At 41.2% G+C, this 22,112-nt stretch overlaps 1 protein-coding gene across 8 annotated transcripts in view; it reads right to left on the bottom strand.

Annotated features, from left to right (window-relative positions):
- Positions 1–18,114, bottom strand: part of GLRA2 (glycine receptor alpha 2) — a 127,022-nt gene extending 108,908 nt beyond the window's left edge. For 2 of the 8 annotated variants that reach the window (XM_050331932.1, XM_050331933.1), the window contains exons 1-2: positions 17,467–18,108; positions 15,147–15,280 (exon numbers count right to left, since the gene is read on the bottom strand). In XM_050331932.1, coding sequence (XP_050187889.1) covers positions 15,147–15,280; positions 17,467–17,534 — 202 coding nt within the window. In that variant the 5' untranslated portion in view covers positions 17,535–18,108. Of the gene's footprint in view, positions 1–15,146; positions 15,281–17,466 lie in introns of those variants that run through there. The other 6 variants (XM_050331931.1, XM_050331926.1, XM_050331927.1 and 3 more) reach the window with 6 other exon arrangements.
- Positions 18,115–22,112: the final 3,998 nt, after the last annotated feature.

The following is a 22,112-nucleotide window of genomic DNA, read 5'->3' as shown; positions in this document are numbered from 1 at the left end:
AAGTACAGCTAAAGCCATCTCTCTATATATACATTGACACAGTTTGAGCTCAAACAGTGAGTAGTCAATTTCTGAAGTGGTATGTGAGTTTTCAGCTGTGGGACTATTGCTGAATATAACAGGATTCATGCCAGTAAAATCCTATCAGCGTTTCAAGGAAGGAGAATCCCTGCTAAGATGCACTTTTTTGTGCCTTAAAGCGCTTGTGAAAATTGTTGGATTCTCATGCTTCACATTCAGTGAATGCTTTTGTCCACAGACCCAATTCTGGAAGAGGAAGGTAAGTCTCCCACTACAAAACCTCGTCAGTTCTGCATTTGGCATTACAGGATAGTCCATATGATGTGTTCATTCTTCCCTGACTCTTTCTGCTGAGGCTGATAACAGAAACATATATTACTGTCAGCTCTGGGCTACAGTGGGATACATCCACATAGGTTATCTAATAGACACTGCACAAGAACAATTTTCAGGCACCATTTTATTTCACTTCACAAACCAGGATTTCAGAAAAGAAAAGCCCTTCAAACAGTTGACAAGTTCCTGATTTACCCAGCTAACCTGAGCTAGTCTACAAAGAATATACAGCCACAGCAGTCACAACAGACTGTATAAATGTGCTAGAGCTGGCTTTCATGTGGGTAGTGTGAGGGACGGTACCAAGGTAGTCATGGCAGGCTGGAATTCACTGAAGGCCATTAACCTCAGCATGTGCTGAGCTCTGTATCATCTCGGTGTGGTGCAGAGCACCTCTGAGCAAATTACTTAAAAGCTAACTCAGACATTTCTACACAACTCGCAGCAATAGTTGTGACTGAGCGCAGGCAGTCCCAAAGCTAAAGTCTTCCATGTGCAAATGAGACCGTGGAAATAAATCTAAAAAACAGTGAGTCAGAAATCTTACATGTGGAAACTTCCCACTGAAACTACAAGCTTACAGTGCAAAGTTACTAAGTATTTATGTCAACTTTAAAAATATTCAAATCAATGCTTTATTTTTTCATATGTCCATTAAACTATTTTTCTTTCTCTGAGCTTTCCACCAGTCTTTCAAATCTTTCCATTCCATGTCATGACAAGCACCTCACTGCAAGGTATCTCCTTCTAAAGTTTTTCCTCTTCCAATGCAATAGAGCAATGGACAATATTTGGGGAAATTGGATTTGCTTTTCTTTTGAGATGAAAAGATCCAGGCACCTATTTCTTTTCTTATCACAAAACAGTTCTCACTGAAGTGGGTCTCAGCCTCACTGCAAGCAGCTGGCAGAGATTCTCCTCACATCTGGTCCTGAGAAACTGCTAGGTTGCTTTGCGTTAAGGAAGACAGAGCTCTTCACTACTGATCAGCATGTGAGCTGCAAAGTGTGTGCAGAGGCCTGGGACATTGCTGAATGTGGTTAAATAAAAGATGGTATTACACCTATAGTCATAAAATCTGCACTCCAGTGTAGGGTCAGATAAACTCCTCTGGGTAATTTTATTATTAATAATATTTCAAGAAGTCAGAGTAACCAACTCATCTAACAGACTGCATGGAACCATAAGATAAAAAGTGTCCGCTGAGAAGAGAAGGCAGGAGGGACAATATACTTAATGAAAAAAAAAAGTATTAATAATAATATTAAAATGTTTGCAACCAGCCTTGGTTTCTATTTTTAGTCAGAAATAACTGCTTCATTTTCCTTGGCATACTCCCCTCAAAACATTTCTTTAAAAAGAAAGTTTACTTGTTTTCCTTCCTCTCTAAATATGTCTTACTTTGTTTCTTCTCTGTGATTCTGATCTCATGTTGCAAAAATTAATGGAAGCTCAGTTACAAGCGTCACTAGCTACAGTCTCAAATATAGGGTTTGGTCAATACCTCTCCCTCTGGCCACAGAGATGACTCAGAATCGATTTTAACTCCTTTCTTATTCCTCTGGGCCTCAGAAATTCACTTTATTTCATAACTCTGCCAGCTTTTCCTTTACTGTCTCCATAGTGTTCCTGGCTTTACTATCTGAAGAAAGAAAGCAGCTTAGGTGACTAACATGACAGAGCAGACATTGATTTATGGCTGCTATGGAATTGTACACCAAATGATACATGGGACACAGATGAACAATGGGATTTAGACAAATGGAATGCCTCATAGATAGGGAGAAATGACAACAGAAATGGTCGGGAGCTGGTATGGATGTCAGTCAGCAACAGGTCATAGACACACTGACCTATCTACTCACTAAGTAGTACTCTAGTACTAACAAAGTAAAATTTTCCTTTTATTTTAAAACCTTTCCCATTTTTTACCTCCTTACAGTTCAACTCATTTCCATAAAATCTGTGCAAAAGATTATTTTGAAATCAATTCCTCTGTCCTGACTCTCCCCTTCAATGCTCCCATCAGCTGATCCATTGCCTGTTTAACTCAGACTCCTATCCTTCTCCTTCACACATCCTTTCCTTTGGGAAGTTCCTATCTGGTTGCACACATCCTAAATACCGAAAAGGATCTGTCTTTTTACTGCAGAACATCCTTAAGGTACTTTTTGGGTGTCTTTCACAGGCAGTTTTTTCAGTCATTGTTTCTTCCTATATATAAAAACAGCTGTAAGAATGGGAAGGGAATAAGAACTCTTCACCAGCCTAGAAAATAAGCATCCTATAAACTGACTGGCTTACTTTTGTATCAATACCAAACCAGCTTTCTGATGTAGGATGCTCACTGCCTTGCTGTGAGCAGCATCACATGGCTCTCACATAGGTTCAGAGCTCTGCTGACATAAACCACCTTGCAGGGTCAGGGCATCTAGTCTTTTTCTGGATTCTACCACCATCAGTCATGCCAACCAGAAGTCTTCTGCAAATGAGACTATATCCACACTGAGGAACTTATTGGCCTGAACTGAATCTGTCCCTAATTATTCATAACTTTGATAAGTCAAAATTTTATTTCATTAAAAAAACAAGGAGTAAAAATCCAGTTTTAACAGATTGTGTGTGTTTTACCTCACACAAAACACACCTCAAAAGTGTGACAAAACCAAAATTCTCAGGAGTACAGAGCCAAAGAGCTGAAAAATTCTCCCAGATGCTTATTTTAGGATGGTTCCTATAAACAGACTGGCCAAAGGCTTTTAACACCTCAGACTGCTCCATCTGATGGGATATCACTGTCTGGAAAGGAAAATTGCTGCACTCTGAAACTCTTATGTGGAGTGAATACATCTTCATTTTTACTTTTACATGGGAGAGTATGTGCACGTGTTCATGCACAGGCAACAGGCTACATCCATCTCTGGAAAAAAAGGAGTTTTTACATGTGCTCCTTGTTTGGCATCATGCATGTAATTTGCATCTCTTCAACAATTGCTTTAAATTGCAGTGTGAGAGTTTATAACAGCATTCCAAGCACAATTGTTCTGTTATTTTATTTCTTATTTAGGACTAATCCTTTATCAGACATAGTAAACAGTACAAGAAGAAATAGCAATTCTGTTAAGATGGTTTCATAGCCTGAGACATAGACAAAACAACACACGTTGGGATTAGAGGCAGCCTAACATAATGAGTATTGATCTGGTAAATTTTAATCCTAGGTTTTCCCTGACTAATTATGCCAGTTTAAGGAAAGCATTTAGCCTCTTCTCAGACGTATTTCCCCAAGTACAGAAGCGAAGGATGTAACCCACATTTGTGTTCCTGGGATGGAGAAAGAACAACTTTGTTCATGCAGTGTCTGAGCAGAACATGATGCTTCAGCACAGTGGGCTACCACTTGCAGAGAGCAGATAATCTAAAATGGGCTCTTTCTGGGCCTTCCTTACACTGATTCTCAGAAGGGCTGAGGTATCTCATTCAGAATCCACTGCTCAGATCATTCTGTACCAGGTCAACATATACTACCTTACTTTGAAAAATCTGTCAAGAATTTCAGTCTAGCCTTCTAAAACACAGACAGTTTTGCAGACAATAACAAAGCTTTGAGAGATTCCATGCAGAAGGGGTTCTTTGTTAGAGCTTCTACACCTGCCTCAGATTGAAGGGATGCAAACTTGCACCCCCTAGGCTACAAGGCTGTGGGTTGTTTCTTGGAGAATGTGGTGGAATATCTCTCACTCTCTCTTATTCAGGGGAGATGGGATTCATCCTAAAGTGCAGCTATGGTCACTGCTAAATACATTTAGTAGGTGTAGATAGCCTACAGTACCCAGCAAGCCGTGTAGCAAAGCACTTAGGACACAACATTTGGAGAAAGAGAGAGAAAAATGCACTCACAGACATTTCTATCTTAGTGGTTGGGGCAATTATCAGGAAAAGTGAGCGAAGTGCTGGATCTCGAACCCTGTCCTTACAACGTTTTCTATAACAGTTACGTCAGCTGCCTCCAAGGTGTACCAGCTACAACAGGCACTTCTGTGCATCATATCAAAGTGGTCAAGAGGCTCTCTCCTCTCAAGACAAGCAGCTATGTCACAAGGTTGAAAAGTAATGTTCCCTTTGTAGTTTTTCCCTGGCTTAGTTAAGTTTGAAAAATAGACCTCTCAGAATCATTTACAGTCCTTTGGATCAGATACTGAACCCTTTAAGCTGAGGGAAAACTGGACCAAAAATCTTCTCTGTATTCTAGAGGAAGGCAAGCCACCCACAGACACTGTCTTCAGGTGGGAGTATGGGGGTTTAAGCAATTACATATCTACACTGAGAGGAATCCCTTTCCTGTGGAATATAAGGCAGGCTCTGAGATACCTGGTCCGTATATGGAGATGGAGGTGGAGAAGTGCCTCATCAGAGAGCCTGAATTTGGGTTAGGAGTGAGGAGGGTGCTAGGTGAGGCAGAACTGAGAGAATCTGAGGAACTTGAAAGTAAACATTAATGCACTGCCAGTTACACAGAAGGTGGACCAGGGATTTCCTGGGAAGGTTGGTTTTGGGCCATCTAAATCCTGTTTTAAATGTTTTCTTCTTTTATTGACTCATGAAGGCTTTATGTTTCCACCCTTCCCATCTGCTGACACATAGGTGAGGCATAAGGAGTAATCAGTATGTCTTCATGACCTGGCAGTACCTGAGGATTTCTGGTAGCTAGCACAGTTCAATTAAGCCAGTAGGCTGCTCTGATTTATTCTTCATAAGTAACTGAATGCTTGGTGAACTAAGACTTTTCTCTCATGTACTGTACTGCTCAGATCTTGTAGTTTTCAGAATCATAGCCTATATATTTCTGTAAAATTTAAATTTTAATCATGGACTTGGTATTTATGATTTTGGCAGGTCACTATTTATGCCAGACATTATGCACCCTTTATCTTAGAGCTGTGTCCCACCTACTACCACCATGTCTGCATCATCTGGGGGGGCTCCTCTCTGCAGACTGTTAAAATCACTCATTTCTGTGAAAGACTGTGAAATGAGCGTTTGGAAGATGAACTTTCAAAACATACATTTTCTGATGATTCGATCAGAGATTTATATGGACCCATAGCCCATGGGCAAACAGCCAAGAACCCCACTGGTGCACAAAGAGGGAGGGTGGCAATAATGCAGAAGAACAGAAGTTTGAAATGGAAAGGACCTGCAGGAGGAAGAAACTTCCCCTAAAGCCTGAGGTGCCCTCACAGAACAGCTTCACCCCAGCCAGTGAGTCATCTTCATCTGGAGCTCAGCTTAAATGCCTCCATGCAAACACATATAGCATGGGGAAGAAACAAGATGAATTACAGGTGTGGGAACATCTGCAGGGCTGTGATCTCACTGGCATCATGGAGATGTGGTGGGATGGCTCTGTGACTGGAATTTTGGAATGGAAGGATACAGACTCTTTAGGAAGGACAGGGGAGATAAGGAAAGGGTGTCTCCCTCTAACTCAATGACCAGCTGAAGTGCATGGATCTCTGCCTGGAGATGAATAAGGAGGTGATCAAGAGCTTATGGGTCAGGATTAAAGGGACAGCATGAACAGGTGACATTTATAGTGGGGGTAGGTGGCATTACAGTGGGGGTCTCCTACAGGTTACCCAATCAGGAAGTTCAAGTGGATGAGGTCCTTACAGATAGTTAAGGGCACCCTCACATTCTCAAATACTGGTTCTCACGAGGGACTTCAATCACCCTGACATTTTTTGGAGGGACAGCACAGCATGGCATGAGCAATCCAAGAGGTTCTTGGAATGTGTTGATGTTAATTTCCTTCTCAAAGTGATAGAGAAGCCAAGTGAGGAGAGGTGCTATGCTGGACCTTATTCTTACCACCAAGAAGGGGCTGATGAAGAATGTGAAGAATGTGAATCAAGAGCTGCCTTGGCTTCAATGATCATGGAATGGTAGAGTTCAGATCTGTAGGGGAGAGAAGAGGCTGTACAGCAAGCTCACTACCCTGGACTTCAGGAGAGCATACTTTGGCCTCTTCAAGGACCTGCTTGGTAGAGTGTCATTGGACAGTGCCCTATATGGGAAGAGGGGCCCAAGAAAGCTGGTTAATATTCAAGGATTGCCTCCTCCAAGCTCACGTGCAACACAGCCAAAGAAAGAGTAAGTCAGGAAAAAATGTCAGGAGGATTGTGTTGATGAGCAAGGAGCTTCTGGACAAACGAAGGCCCAGAGAGTGCTCAAGTAGGGAAAGGTAGTCTGGGAGAAGTACAGAGAAATCGTCGGAGCAGCCAGGGATCAGGTTAAGAAAGCTAAAGCCCTACAGAATTAAAACTTTCCAGGGATAACAAGGGCAACAAGAAAATCTTCTATAGGCATGTTGGTGATAAAAGGAGTGCTAGGTAAAATGTGGGTCCTCTCTGTAAGGAAACAGGAGACCTGGTTACCCATGGTCACGGAGAGGGCTGAGATACTCAATGACTTTTTTTGCCTCAATCTTCACCAGCAAGTGCTCCAGTCACACCACCCAAGTCACAGAAGGTAAAGGCAGGAACTGGGAGAAGGAAGAACCACCCACTGTAGGAGAAGATGGGGTTTGAGACAATTTAAGGAACTTGAAGGTGACAAAATCCATAAGACCTGAGGAGATACATTTGTGGATCCTGAGGGAACCGGTTGAGGAAATGGTTAGGCCGCTATCTATCATACTTGAGAAATCATGGCAGTCCAGTGAAGTTCTGACTGATTGAAAAAGGGGAAACATAACCCATGTTTTTAAAAAGGGAGTGAGGAAGACTCGGGGACCTAGAGGCCAGTCAGTCTCATCTCTATGCCCTGCAAGTTACTGGAGCAGATCCTCCTGGAAATTACATTAAGACACACAGAAAATAAGAAGATGATTGGAGACAGCCAGCATGACTTCACTAAAGGGAAATCATACCTGACAAATTTGATGGCTTTCTACGATGGGGCTACAGCTCCGGTAGATGAGGAAAGAGCAACTGATGTCGTCTACTTGGACTTGTGCAAAGCATTTGACACTGTCCTGGACAACATCCTTGGCTCTAAACTGGAGACACATGACTTTGATGGATAGATCACTCAGTGGATAAGGAACTGGCTACATGGTCTCACTGAAAGAGCTGCAGTCAAAGGCTCAATGTCCAAGTGTAGACTAGAGATGAGTGGTGTTCCTCAGGGGTTGGTACAGGGACAGGTTCTGCTTAACATCTTTGTTGGTGGCATGGACAGTGGGACTGAGTGCACCCTCAGCAAGTTCTCTCATGACACCCAGCTGTGTGGTGTGGTTGAAATGCTGGATGCAAGGGATGCCATCCAGAGTGATCTTAACAGGCTTGCTAGGTGGGCCTGAGTAAACCTCATGAAGTTCAACAAGGCCAAGTGCAAGATCCTGCATGTGGTTTGGGGAAATCCCAAGCACAAGTGCAGGCTGGGCAGAGAACAGATTGAAAACAACCCTGAGGAGAAAGACTTGGACATGACCCAGCAGTGTGCACTTGGAGCCCAGAAAGCCAACCCTGTCCTGGGCTGCATCAAAAGTAGCATGGCAAACAGGTCAAGGGAGGGGACTATCCCCTCTACTCCACTCTCATGTGACCCCACATGGATTATTGCATCCACCTCTGGCATTCTCAGCACAGGAAAGACGTGGGGTTGTTGAAATGAAATTAGAGGAGGCCACAAAAATGATCAGAGGTCTGGAGCACCTCTTCTATGAAGACAGGCTGAGGGAGTTGGGGTTGTTCATCCTGGAGAAGAGAAGGTTCTGGGAAGACCTTAGAGTAGCCTTTCAGTACGTATAGGCAGCTTCCAAGAAAGCTGGAGAGGGACATTTTACAAGGGCACGTAGTGACAGGACAAGAGGTAATGTATTTAAACTTAGAGTAGGTTCAGATTAATATTAGGAAGAAATTCTTTACTGTGAAGCTGGTGAAGCATTGGAATAGGTTGCCCAGAGAAGCTGTGGATGACCCATCCTTGGGTATGTTCAAGGCCAGGTTGGATGGGGCTCTGAGTAATCTGGTCTTGGGGAAGGTGTCCCTGCCCATGGCAGGGGGGTTGGAACTAGATGATCTTCAAGGTGCCTTCCAACCCAGACCACTGTATGATTATATTATTCTATATTCATATTTTCAGAGGAAAAAAAAGAAGATAATTAATCTAATAAAATTGCATATTTCTGTTTTATGAATATTTCTAGTAACTATATCACTGTATTAAATAGATTTGCAGATTATAAATGCATATACTTGTCGTAATTTATTGTACAGGGTTTTATATATTCTAAACATAAACTGCATAGTCTCTAAGACAGCCAAAACACAACAAGATGGTTAATGAGTGACCCAAGGGCTTTGGCTTCCACTGTATAGAAAATTTAAATCTGAACATGACACTGGATGTGATAAAAATATTACAGTTAAATTAGAACATGATCAAAACAATACCATCTCCTTGTTTGATATCAAGGGTCTTTGGCTCTGCTTTGACATTTGTTTTTCATAAATCCCCTTGGCATTTTATGTAGCAGTAGACCAGTATTCCATGACAACAACCAAATCCATTGATATTTCTTAATTAAATAATTGTTTCTGAATAAAGACAACACACCAGTACAATATGGATCACTGTGGCCAATCTTATAAACATAAAAGAAGACCAGGACAGATCCTCAACTTGGATGTCAAGCAGCATTGGTTAGCTTGTGCTTTACACTGCTGTCTGCCTGCAGCCTTTCTGACTTGCTTTGGAAGCAGCTGGCTGCAGGAAGCTCAGACAGAGATGCAGGGAATGAGCAAACAGTACGCAGCGCAGATAATCAGGGGGGGTGCCTTGGGCTTGCTGTCTGTCTCCATTCATCTAGTAGCCTAGATATAACCTAACTAGCCATGCAACTCACCCAGAATGTTCATGTTCTAGGAAAGAAATCCGAAATTAAAGAAAGAGAGGAATATGGGAACATAGCCCCCTTCCCCCGCCCCCCCCAGCAGTTTTAAAAGAAACACAATTAAAAGATCCTTGCGTAATTGTGACAAAAAAATTTCTGCCTGAAAATGTGCATACTTAGGGTAGGGGCTGAATACCATTTCCTTAGCCTCATTTTTGTAGTTGAAGAAAAAAAACCCCAAAACTAAATAAACCCAGTGTCCAGCAGGTAAGTCCTTATACAACGTCTCACTGTGCATGAGATGTGCGTACACAGCTTTATCTAACAACAGTGTAAAGTTTTATGTGTCTTTCATGACAGAAAATAAACCAGAAGCTTACCTTCTTAATAATGGATGCTTGGACATCTCAAGCAACCTGTGTTTAGGCAGTGCAATGCTCTGGCCACATCTAAAACTGGCCCAGTAACCTCCTACAATGGATCTTCAGCCCAAGCCCTACAACTTGAAAGTACCAATAATGAGCACTTTCTTACTATATGCTGTTGTGCCTGAACAGGATTTGAGTCTCCATCGCACTTGGCCCTTTGAGCCTTAGAACTGTGAGAAAAGTAACCCAGTACAGGATACTCACAACATCTGACTTCATGGCCAGTAGTTGCTACCAACTGCAGTGTAGCTTCGGGAAGGTTGTTAACCACTAGAGAACAAATCACTGCAGTCCCACAGACTATCTTGGTTATGCTTTTCATCTTTTATATGTCTAGATTAAGGTCAAGTTTTGCAGATAGATCCTCTTATCACGTGCATAGAAGCTGCTTTTATTTATTAAGCTTGATGCCATTAGTTTCACCCTGAAATGTCAATCAGTTTTTTCCATTCATGCTTTTTTAAGCATTTCATTACTGGTCAACTCTGGGGCCAAATAAGTAAGCAATGGGCTTGAACATACGGGAAAAACTGACCCTTGTTGCCAAGGAGTTAAAGTATTAAAGTGCATAAACCATTTCCTCTAACAGTTGTCAAGCTAATTTTCAGTAAATTACTTAGTCCATGTGTTTATTATTCAGATATAAACCCATTGACTTGGTATGAAAATGACATTACACTGCTGTAATCAGACTAATTTTTTACAACTATGGCCACTACACCCCAAAACTGCATCACTAACAAAGTAGCAGCTTTTGAGCAAGTTAATTCACACTGCATTGCACCATCCAGTGATGAGGGTAACATTAATGGGCACTGATGCCACACAGCTCCATATAACTCCATAAAAATCTGAGTATTCTTTAGGAAATAATGATTTAATGGGAAGGAATGAACTTAAAACATGGAATGAAATTCAGTACAAACGAAAATCACTACCATCTTCATTGCAAACATTTACCATACCAGAAGATAACACTTTTCTGCAGCTTTTGGTGACCAACTTCCCTGCTCTCTACCCAGTGTAGGACAGCCAGCCTATTACTTAAAATGTTTGGCCTAAGGGATATAGTAGTGCCTATAGATAATTTATTTTTCTATCTGATAATTTCTAGCTTATATTTCTAGCTTATATTTAGATTTTAAGTGGTGTTAGAAGATGAAGGTGTTAAAAAGTGGAAATAATTTAGTAACCTCTGAAGATCAACACCTGCTAGGAAATGTTAAATTCAAGTTGACTTTCCATTAGCCCCACGTTTCATGTTGTGATTAAGTTGCAGATTGATCCCTCATACCATGGAATTACATACAGCGCTCTTGAGGGAGCCTGAGTTGAATATACACTAAGCTAAGACACCACTTCACCATCCCCAGTTTGCAGCAACCAGAAGGCACATTCTTGGCTAGTTTTATAATGTAGATGCCCTACACTGCTATTTCTACTTTTTATTTCACTTTGAAAGCAGAGTGAGCAGTGGAGAAAGTAAAACAAATAACTTCTGTTGAGTTTTACCATTTAAAAAATAGAACATTAATATTAATTAGGTAAAAATGCATCAGGCAAGTCTCATCTTTTAATATATTAGAGAAACCATGCTAAACTGATGTCATAATTGAAGAAGAAACAGTAGGGGCCATGAGTATACATTTGCTGTCAACAGAAAGGCTCTCGGGGACTTCAGTTAGTATTAGATTGCAGTCTTCATATTTACATTTAAAAGTATTCCCCTCTGTGTCCTTACACAAATTATTAGCCTATTCAAATTCAATGAAAGATAAGTGGAAGATGAAAAAGTGTGCATTAAATATATGACAGACAGTGATTAAAGAAAGGCAATTCTGAGAGCTGGCACTATGGCACTTTGTTCTGGCCTTTTACCATAGGGATATTCCCCCTCAGCTCCTGGTCATTTTGCATCCAATTGCTGCATCAAAAATAACAAGAAATATGCTCCTCTGCCTTCAAATGATTGTATAAGAGAGAAAAATACAAAAAAGGAAATGATCTTTCAGTATACATTACTTCTGAAAAAAAAAAAACACCACCACAAAAAACACCAAAACCCCCGTTGTTGATGTCTAAATGTTTATATATTCACCTGTTGCTTGCCCACTATCTTCCTGAAATTTTTAATTTGCAAGAACAAGTTAGGAAAAAGCAGTAACTAATGACAAAATGCTTTATCTGGATAAAACACCTTGTTCCATTAAGTAGCATTTTTCTCTCTCTTTCGAATGCATTGCCTTTATTTCAAAAATTAATCAAATAGCTGCTGTATTCTAGTAATTCAAACTAGTCATAAAAGTGTATTTAATTATTGTATGATTAGTAGTATACGATTAAATGTGTTCTACTCAGTTACATTTCCATGAAATCACACTTTTCTGACACTTCAAAATGCCTGTAGTGGACCCAGAGAGAACTATGTAACTCATCTAAAGCAGAAAAAAGTTGACAAATACATCAGTAGAATCACAGAATCATAGAATGTCCTGAGCTGGAAGGGGTCCAGAAGGATTATCAAGTCCAGCTCCTGGCCCTGCACAGGACCATCCCAAAGAGTCTCACCATGTGTCTGACACTTCTTGAACTCTGTCAGACTTAGTGCTGTGACCACTTCCCTGGGTCAAGTTCCCAACCACTCTCTGGGTGAAGAATCTTTTTCTAATATCCAACTTAAACCTCCCCTGATACAACTTCAGAACATTCCCTCAGGTCCTGCCACTGGTCCTCACACAGAAGAGATCAGTGCCTGCCCCTTTGCTTCCCCTAACCTAGGAAATCTTGACTGCAATGAGGTCTCCCCTCAGTCTCCTCCAGGCTGAACAAGACAAGTGATCTCGGCCACTCCTCACAGGGCTACCCCTCTAGGCCCTACAAGGAACTGCTGAGTAGTGGCACAACTATCTTGATCCACATCTTCTGTGGAAGAGAGTGAGCAAATACTAAACCCAGACTAAAATCAAATCCAGACAGAAGATCCATAGTTTAAACCACTTCTTGCAGAGCCTCTTTTGTCATTAAAAGTTCTTTCCTTAAAATACAAAAAGGTGCTACAAATCAAGTAATCATTCAACATTCCATACATTCACCTGTTTATATGATTTAGAATATCAGTACTATAAAATAGCTCTCACTCCCCAAATTATCTTAAACGGATTTGTCCATGGTGGAAACCAAAGCAATTTATTTATCCTCACAATAAGGACTCAGTTAAAAAAAAATCTTTATAATACTACGTTCAAGATAGATAAATTTAATGTTACTTCTCTGCAGCTGTCCTTGTTCTTTAAAAAGAAAAAAAGTAGGCAAAATAGAACAGTAAATATTTTCAATTATTTTGAAATATTAACAAGATTTGGGCAACTAGAACATGGGTGTGCATCATGTTGACTAATAAACATGGTTATCAGCTGACAAGGTTTTGACAGGTGATGTGAAGTTCCAAACTGCATGTTTTAACTCTCTAGTTCTGAACTCTGAGGTCCAAAACACCATTCAAGGGAACATAGCAAAGAACAAGAAAACCTTTCAGACCTCTGACCAGAAGACAGAGCTCTGGGAAGGCTCACAGATATGAAGTTATGAGAAAACGTTGAAGATTTATTTATCAGTTCAAACTGCTGCAAAGGACCATCCTGCTCTGGACTGTGACTTAATAAAAAAATTATAAATAAGAAACAGTAGATGCTTTGCCAGTACAGGTTCATAGGTGTCAACAGGCATTTTGGGAACACAAACAAAACACGGGACTCAGAGGGGAGAAGTGTCTGTCAAACAGTTCAGCGTGCACCATAAAGCATCGTGCACACCATACCTGCTGTAGCCACTTGAATATCAAGGCAACAAAGCTATGAATCTGTCTCCTACGTTTTTTCATGAAATGGTTTTAGACACATACTGGGGAGCAATAGAGAGCTATCTTTAAGTCATCCTATGATGGTTGTTATTCCTGGTTTTATCTCAGCTACGGGAGATAAAGCTTTTTTTCATGTCCCTCCCATATGAAGGGCAAGAATAAGTTCTCGATAATTGCTACCTTGTTTAATTTGGGCAGTTTCTACCTTCATTTGCATTCTCTAAAACTTCACTGATACTCATGCAAACACATAAAATGAATGTGAGAGCCAAATGCAGTATTACTTACTATAAGCTAATGTGGACAGCGCTTCAGAAACTCAATAAGCACATTGAAAAATACTCTGAAATTAAGATTTTAGACTTCACTAAGTTTTTTTCTAACTTGTCAGCTTTCAAACCTTTGGATCTGAAAGCCATACTCGATTGCTCCTCACTTGGGCATAGGAAGCAGTCAGAAAAAGCACTTTGTTCCAAATCTTGTAATTTGCACATGTGGAACAGAAAGAAGAAACTGATCTTTGATCTAAATTTAATTAAACACTTTTCTCATTGACGTGCGAGCTTCTTCTCTCCTTACAGTTCATTCACTGACTAAGAAATTTCTATTTTTTTTCTAGTCATTATCAACTTTCACAGCACTGCTAACAAGGCTTAATACAGGAAAAAATGCCTTTCAGTGACCAAAGCTAATAGATATGAGTGTAAATGTACACTGGCATAAGATTTGCTAAGAGAGAAAGCATTTTATCAGTTTTCAAAGTAAAACCACATTCTGAGCTTTAAATTGGCATAGCAGAGCCAGTTTTGGTGGAATAATAGGGCTCTCCCAAAATGCTAAATATTTGCAATGAAAACTTCTCTCCCAGCTCCTTTCATACAAAGCCACAAGATATTCTGCGCTCTCTTCCATAGGGATTTACAGGACTACAACTAGGAAAACTTGCTTTGAGTAATAATGCTTGCAAAAGAAGCCTCCAGTACACAGCCTTTTTAGTGCTGGGATGGTGGTGATGACTTTCCACAAGTCAGTGCAAATTTTGGAAGAAAAGGGGAGCTTTCATGGAAATGCCAAACAGAACATGGTCCATACATTTTGTAGGGATCCTGAAACATTGGTTTTAATAAATAATTCAACATTTGCAGGATAAAATCTCCTGTGTGCATTCCGTGATTCCTTTCTCCCTACTTCAGGGTAGAAGGTTTTACTTTCTTTAAGTTGAATGAAAGCATAGATAGCTCATTATGGAAATGTTAATGATACTATCTTCATGGCTTAAAAAAATCAGGAATAAGGCATCTCAATTGCTTTTAGTATGAAACTTGGAATTCTGTTTACTACACTAAATTGGTAAGGTCTCCAGTAGCATTCTCTGACAGCTAAACATTATTGTGATGTCAAAAGTATTTGCAGGCTCCAGACCCTTATTAACTACACTGCTCTCCCAGTCCCCCCCATGGATCAGCTGCTCTCCATGACACAGTAACAAGGGAAAACTGAAGTTATTGAAAACTTAATCCAAGCCCAAAGGTAAAAAATCCCCTCAAATTTATAATTTGCCCAAAATTTTATCTTTTAATTAATCAGAAGTCTTAAAACTTACCTTTAAAATTTGGTCTGATTCTAGCATCATAGCCTGATGTCCTTCCCATTAATTTGTCCAAAAAATCTGAAGGAGACAGGGTCTGTGAGGGGGATTTTCCAGATCTTGAATCATGTTCTTTACAGAAAGTCGTCCTAAATAAATTATTAGCCACCATTAGCTGATATTTAGCTTGTATTGTATTCAGTATGGAAAAATTACAGCACTAAATAAAACTGTCTCAATTCAATGACAATAGCAATTCATATTTTTATAGAATAATATCCTCTATCTTTCATCTGAAAACTTTATTCTAGAAATAAAAATGAGTTTTAGGTAGTATGCATGAACTCAATTTTCTATTCAGAAAAAAAGCTTTAGCTTTAAAAATAAATTCATTATAGTTTTAAAGCTTCAGAAGATTCAATTTAGTCTTCACCTTGACGTGTAGAGCAATCTTACAGTGACTTTGATATCCTGTTTCACATAATTTAATTACATGTATGCTGTTAAAAGTATATGTTAACACTGGCTTAAAGTGATCTTAAACTTCCAAACAAGAGTCGGCAACACTTACCAAGAAACACTGAAAAATACTGGTTTTGTTAATGTTGGAAGGATATAGATAGAAAAAAATTAGTTTTTACAGATGCTACCCAATAAAGATTTGAATCATTCTCGCGAGTGTCTGGATTCTTCCCCAACATGGCAAAAAGGGTTCTGGAGTCAGTCACAACTGATCTTAAGGGAGTTTTACTCCACTGGATGAGTATAGAGTAGTAAAATTTATCATCAGCAGCTGGTATTTATATGCAAGCTTTTGGAACACATGGCTGTTTTTAAGATTTAAGAGCAAACTTCTAGTACTGTATCATGCATGTGAAATGCTGTGTACATAACATATTACAAGCACATTATATATTGCAAAGTAAGACAATTTAGCAGTTCCCCACTGTTGGTCCCTAGCGAGAAAGAAACTAGAATGAGATGGTCATATTTGGTGTGTAAAGGCAAGATTTGATAATAAAGCACTATCTTGATTCTTAAATAACCAATTTCACTGTGCCTGTTTCAACTTTATCTTTGAGCTAAATTTAAAGTAATTCTGACTCTGACTTCTTAACCATTCCCCATTTATATATTTTCCCAGAAGGAAACACTAAGTTTCAGGAGTGTTTCATGGGGTATTTTTGTGCATTTATATGTAAATATAAAAGTCAGATATACATTTGACCATCTGAAATGAGAAGCACATATCAAATCCTTTATCTATTTACAAAACCACCAGAATTGTTAACAGGTAAGATGATAGTAAATTCTCATGGTGTGATTCCACACGTTTTTTCAGGTTCCATTTATAGGGGGAGGTTGCTTCTTTTTGCTTTTGTCTATGTATGATAGTTTGGACCATCACACTATGACATGGTACAAATATCTTTAATATTTAATATACAGCAAATGATATATCCCATTTAAATAATAAAAAAATTCAGTTAAGATAATAAAACCTGAAAAATCAATCTAGTACACTTATTTAGGATATTCCTAGACAAATCAGTTCTGTTTTCATTCAGACCCCACTAGTCAGTTGTGTTGTGATCGCAGGCTTAGAAATATAAACACTGTTTCACCCTGTCCCTGTGTGTATACCTCGTTACTCTTATAAAAATACTTTTACATGTAGAAACATCTGTACGTGCAGATACACAGCAGCCTAGAGTATGATAATGAATCTCATCTAAAATGGTGTTTTGGTTAATAATACTGACCTGTTTGCTTAGTACCACAAAAAGTCAATAGCTGAAGCAAAAGCTTATGAAATGTCAAAAATAAATAAATAAATAAAAATTTAGAAACACCGGTACTTTAAGTGAGCACAACAGTGGTCTGATTCAGGGTTTTCCCAAAATCAGAGGGCTGGTTCTTTAATTTCAAATAACTACATCTCTGACAAAACTGGTACAATCATTTCCAAAGAGGAGGGAACCAAAGAACTTCCTAAACAAGCTGTGCTGGGAGCAGAGAATTTGCATTTTGGAAGGAAAGACGAAGAAACTGGGTTTAGCTATTTTGATCTTCAGTGAAAAAAAAACCCACAACAACAACACAATACGTCTTTGAATCAGAAAATAGAAAATAGATCACCCAAACTTGAGATTATTATTTTTTGTGTTTGTTACCAAGCAACGAGTCTCCGGGTGTAAAAGGGATAGTCTATATAGAATGAACACAAAATACTCTCAAATACAGCAAACAAACTAGGTTATTGTGACGTAGTATCTTTATAGTTACAATTCCCACAACCTTTTGACAAATATTATTACAGGGTGGTATCACCTACCTGAAGTTGTTTGTCTCTAAGAAAAATGCAAACAAGGTTGTCAAAATTTTCACTAGCTGCCGGTTCATTCCTTCTGCTTTCTGTGATGATTTGGAAAATATCCCAGAAACGATTCCAGAGAGATGCAGGGAAAAAGTAAGCTGCTGCTGCTGCTGCCTAGATTTCCAAATTCAGCAATAATTTAATTTTCTTGACAATCGGGAAGAGAAGGTCTGGATCTCTACAAAGTGGGGGTAAAAGAGAAGTGCCAGTCCTTGGAATCATGGTCAGGTCAAGCCTAGGCTCATCTCCAGCAGCCAGCACAAAAGAGAGAAAGCATCAGACCCAGCTGTTCCCCCGACTCGTTTTTGGTGATTGCTGGGGGGAGGGGGGTGGAGGGGGGGGAAGGAGAAGAAGAAAATAAATTGAAAGAAAGGGGGGAAAAAGAGTAAAAGGTAAGAAGAGGAAACCCAACTATGCGAGGAGCATCAGGCAACGGGGAACAGCGCTGAGAGCAGTTCTGCTGTCGGTATGTTTTATTCTCCTTTCGCTTTGAAATTTAGTATTTATGAACGTGGTGGGGCTACTGGGTCGATCTGCTTTCCCCCTTTTTGGGTTGGGGAGCGTCGGCGTTGCCGGGGAGGGAGGGAGGGCGGGCGCGGGAGCCGCGGGGATCCCGGCGCTGTGCTGGAATGGGGCTGCGGGAGCGCGCCGATCCAGCGCTCGGACAGCTCCGCGCCCGCGCCGCGCATGCGGCCCGAGGGGGCGCGCCCGGGGGCGCGGGGGCGCGCCCGGGGTGTGTGCGGATTGAGGGGGGCTCTGTCGGGAGGTGCCGTGTGCGGGGGTGTGCGGGGGGTGTGCTTCTGCGAGTGGGGACGCGCGGGTGTGTTGGCTGCGAGGTGCCTCTGGGGGTGTCCCTGCGTGGCGCGGGGGTGCGCCCGTGTGCGCGGGGGGCGGTGTGTCTCGGGGGGCCGTGAGTGCGGGGGTGTCTGTGAGTGCGGGGGTGGCACTGTGTGTGTGTGTTTGGGTGCGTGTGCGGGGGTGTGCCTGTGTCTGTGGGTGCGGGGGTGTCTGTGTATGTGTGGGGGTGTATCCGCGTGCTGTGCTTGCGAGCGGAGCAGTCCCGCGTGGGGCGTGCGGGGTCGCGGTGGGTGGGCAGCGGGCGCGGGTGCGCGCACACATCGCTGGGGGCGCCGCCGCCGCCGCCGCTGCTCCCGGGGCCGGAGGTGCCGCCTTTCCCCACCCTGGTGTCCGTGGAGAGGCAGAGGGAAAGAGCTCCACTTCTTCGCTGGGGAGAGGGAGGAAGGCAGCTGGGCACCCAAGTGGCTGAGGCAGCCAGCGGCCCATTTCTGAGCCTCGATGAGAGATGACTTATGAGGGACCACATGAATGTGTATAAATATCTACACCCTACACCTCGGGGTGCCAGGCTCTTCTCAGTGTGCCAACCACTAGGACGAGAGGCAACGGGCAGAAACATGCACGGGAAATTCCACCTGAATGTGAGGCAGGACTTTACTGTGTGAGTGAGAGAGCACTGAAAAGATTGGCCATAGAGGTCGTGGAGTCTTCCTCAGTGGAGATACCCAAGAATTGTCTGGATGCAGTTCCATACCACATGCACTGTAGGGAGGCTGGACCAGGTGACCCACTGTGGTCCCTTCCAACCTCACCCATTCTGTGACTGTGTGACTGTGGTGGGTGTGGAGCAGAATGGTCCCTGCAAGCAGAGCTGGCCCCTCTCGTAGGAGCTATTCCATAAAGACCCGAGTGGATGGGAGGTGGAGGAGTAGTAAAGAGCAGTCTGGGGGAGTTTGTGGAAAAGCGGAAAATTGCATAGTCTCCATTTCCAGTTGGTTTTATTTCTCCATGGTATAGAGAAGAAGACAATGCAGCAGCTTACTAGGTGATGTTTCCATCTCCAGATCCAAACACATAAGATCCCTCTCTTTTTATGCATGAGGAGTGGAAGCAGGGGATTAATTACCTGAGACCCCACAGGTGGCCAGTGCCGTAGCCGAGTTTAGGCCCAGCTTTGCAAGTCTCCACAGGTCACAGTCCTATGTCCTTCCCACAGTGCTTCCCACAACTGTAATTGCTCGGTTACAGGTCCTCATGGTAAATGCAGGCTGTCACTGCAGAGTCACATCCTTCAAGAGGAGGAGAAGAGTAACTGGTCCCTCTGAAACATAGATGGTGGCTGATAGAAGCTCTGCTCGATACACTTCAACCCTTAAAGCATTTTGGTAAAAATGCTGATAAAACTCTGTTTTAAACACAGAGTTGAGGTATCTAGCAGAGTTCAGGGAATATAAAAATGCTTTTTCATCTGCTGTTACAATGATTTGCCTTCTGTATCACCACTAGTTAGTATCTGCACCTCCCTGAGAAGAAGCTGTTCAGTTTGTTCCCATTGAAAAAGCCTAAATGTTGTGTAAACCAGAATTAAATCTGTTTCAACAATGTGGAAATCAGTTCCTATGAAGAACTTGTTTTTACCCATCCTGCACTCTCAAAATAAACTATTGTTCTTTCTTCAGTTTTAGGTCCACCTGTGTTTTTTAAGTCCAGCTATATTCTCCTGCCGCAGAACCAGTCCACCTGAACACTGCTTCACTTCCACAAAAGTATTTGCATGCACACAGATTTCTCATATCTCCAGGTAAAAAACCTACTGCTTCGTAATGGATACTCAGACCATGTATGTGGTAATCTGGACAAAAATCCTTCAGAAAAGGAGTTGTTCTGTTCAAACTTTAGCAAAAGATCAAAGTCACATACTGTTCATTAAATGAAACTCAGTTGTTGCATTTTTTGTCTTTATTTTAGTTTAGTACTGTAGGATGTATCTGAAAAAAAGAGTGGAAATTAAAGCAAATGTATAAAATAAAAATTATAGAAAATCATAGAATAGTTGTGGTTGGAAGGAACCCTAGAGATGACCTAATGCCAACCCCCCTGCCATGGGCAGGGACACCTTCCTCTAGACCAGGACTCAGATGTCCTTCTTGTGCTGGGGACCCCCAAGCCTGGACACAGGATTTCAGATATGGTCTCACAAGAGCAGAATAGAGGGGAAGGATCACCTCCCTTAACGTGCTGGTCACACTTCTTTTGATGTAGCACAGGGTGCATTTGGATTTTTGGTCTTCAAGCACACATTGCTAGCTCATGTCCAACTTTCTGTCCACCAACACCTCCAAGTCCTTCTCCCCAGGGCTGCTCCCAGTCTGTTCTGTGCTGTATTTGTGCTTGTGATTGCCCGGATCCAGTGCAGGACCTTGCACTTGGTCTTGTTGAACTTTACAATGTTCATGTGGCCCACTGCTCAAGCCTCTCAAGGACTCTCTGGATGGCATCCCTTCCCTCAACCACACCACACAGATAGGGTCATCAGCAAACTTGTTGAAGATGCACTCTATCCCATCGTCCATGTTGTTGTCAAAGATGTTAAAATCCACCTTTATCAGTGACTCACAGGTACAAACACCAGCTAATGCAACATTTTCTGGCACAGAAGATTGAAATAATTGGAAAAGGTAGTCCAAAGTTGCAAATGTAAGATAAATGCCTTATTGCCTTGCCTGCTGAGTTTGTGACAATGGCATAAATGAAGGTCCAGTAGAAGGAAGGCCACTGAATTTGTTTTTATTAAAACCAGTAATGTTTAGGGTTAGATATTGAGGGCTGATGCTGAATCACTGCACTGTAACATTCTCTAACCTCTTCAGAAGATAGGTCTTTCTACTGTCATATTGAAGAAGAGGGTTGTGTTATATCTCTTACTGCAGTGTCTTGTTATGAGAAATAAAGCTCACAAAGCTGCATCTGGAAATTATGGAATAGTGTTGAGTTAACAAAGACATGATTTTCAAAGTTTGTGCTTGCTCCCATCTATATAGGAAACCAGTAACAGTGCTGTATATTCTTACCTTACTTTAAGATAAATGGAAAAATTGGAAAGCGATGATTTCTATCAGCTGCAAGAAAAATCTATGTCTCTTTAACCTACACTGCCACCTGCTTAAAAGTGTGGGGAATCTCAGAACTGCTTGCAGAGTTCCTAGTGCAGAAGTCACTGAATACAGCAGATGTCTTTCCAATAAGGCTGTTAATATCAATTTTGTGACATGACATGCTTTTAAAGACCTATAAATGTTCATTACCCCTTTTGGTAACTGAATGTTACTGAACATTCCTGTAAGTCTTCTAACTAGAGAAAACCTACTTATAAGTCTGCTTTCCAAGATTTAGCTGCTACTGGCCATTTTCTGCACTTCATAGCTGTTTGAAATGCTAAATAACTATATCTCTAAGCTAAATAAAAATTGCAGGAAGTTCTTCAAAAGGTCCTTCCCTTAATTGAAGTGGGGACTGTAAAAACATGGTGAGAGGTGTAATAATGAAAATTTTAAGTGTCTGCTCCATCGTTCCTTACACCTCCAAATGCCTAGTGTTCAATGACATATTACTCAACATGGTGGTTAAATGGAAGTGCCAAACAAAACTTAATTATTAAGGGTTGAAAATAGTGTGTTACTGATGCTTATTTAAGTAACAGCAATTGTCATTCCAATAGCTTTCTGCTTGACATTCTGAGGGCTCAAAGCATCCATTTTTTCAAATCAGAAGGTGCCAGGTCAAGCTCCCATCTATATTAGGGGAGG

The sequence above is a fragment of the Myiozetetes cayanensis genome, unplaced genomic scaffold, assembly GCF_022539395.1.
Source record: "Myiozetetes cayanensis isolate MyiCay16 unplaced genomic scaffold, myiCay2020 scf5-8, whole genome shotgun sequence".
Lineage (NCBI taxonomy): Eukaryota > Metazoa > Chordata > Aves > Passeriformes > Tyrannidae > Myiozetetes > Myiozetetes cayanensis.
Note: the sequence above shows the minus strand (reverse complement) of the source record. Positions and strands in the feature narration are given on the sequence as shown.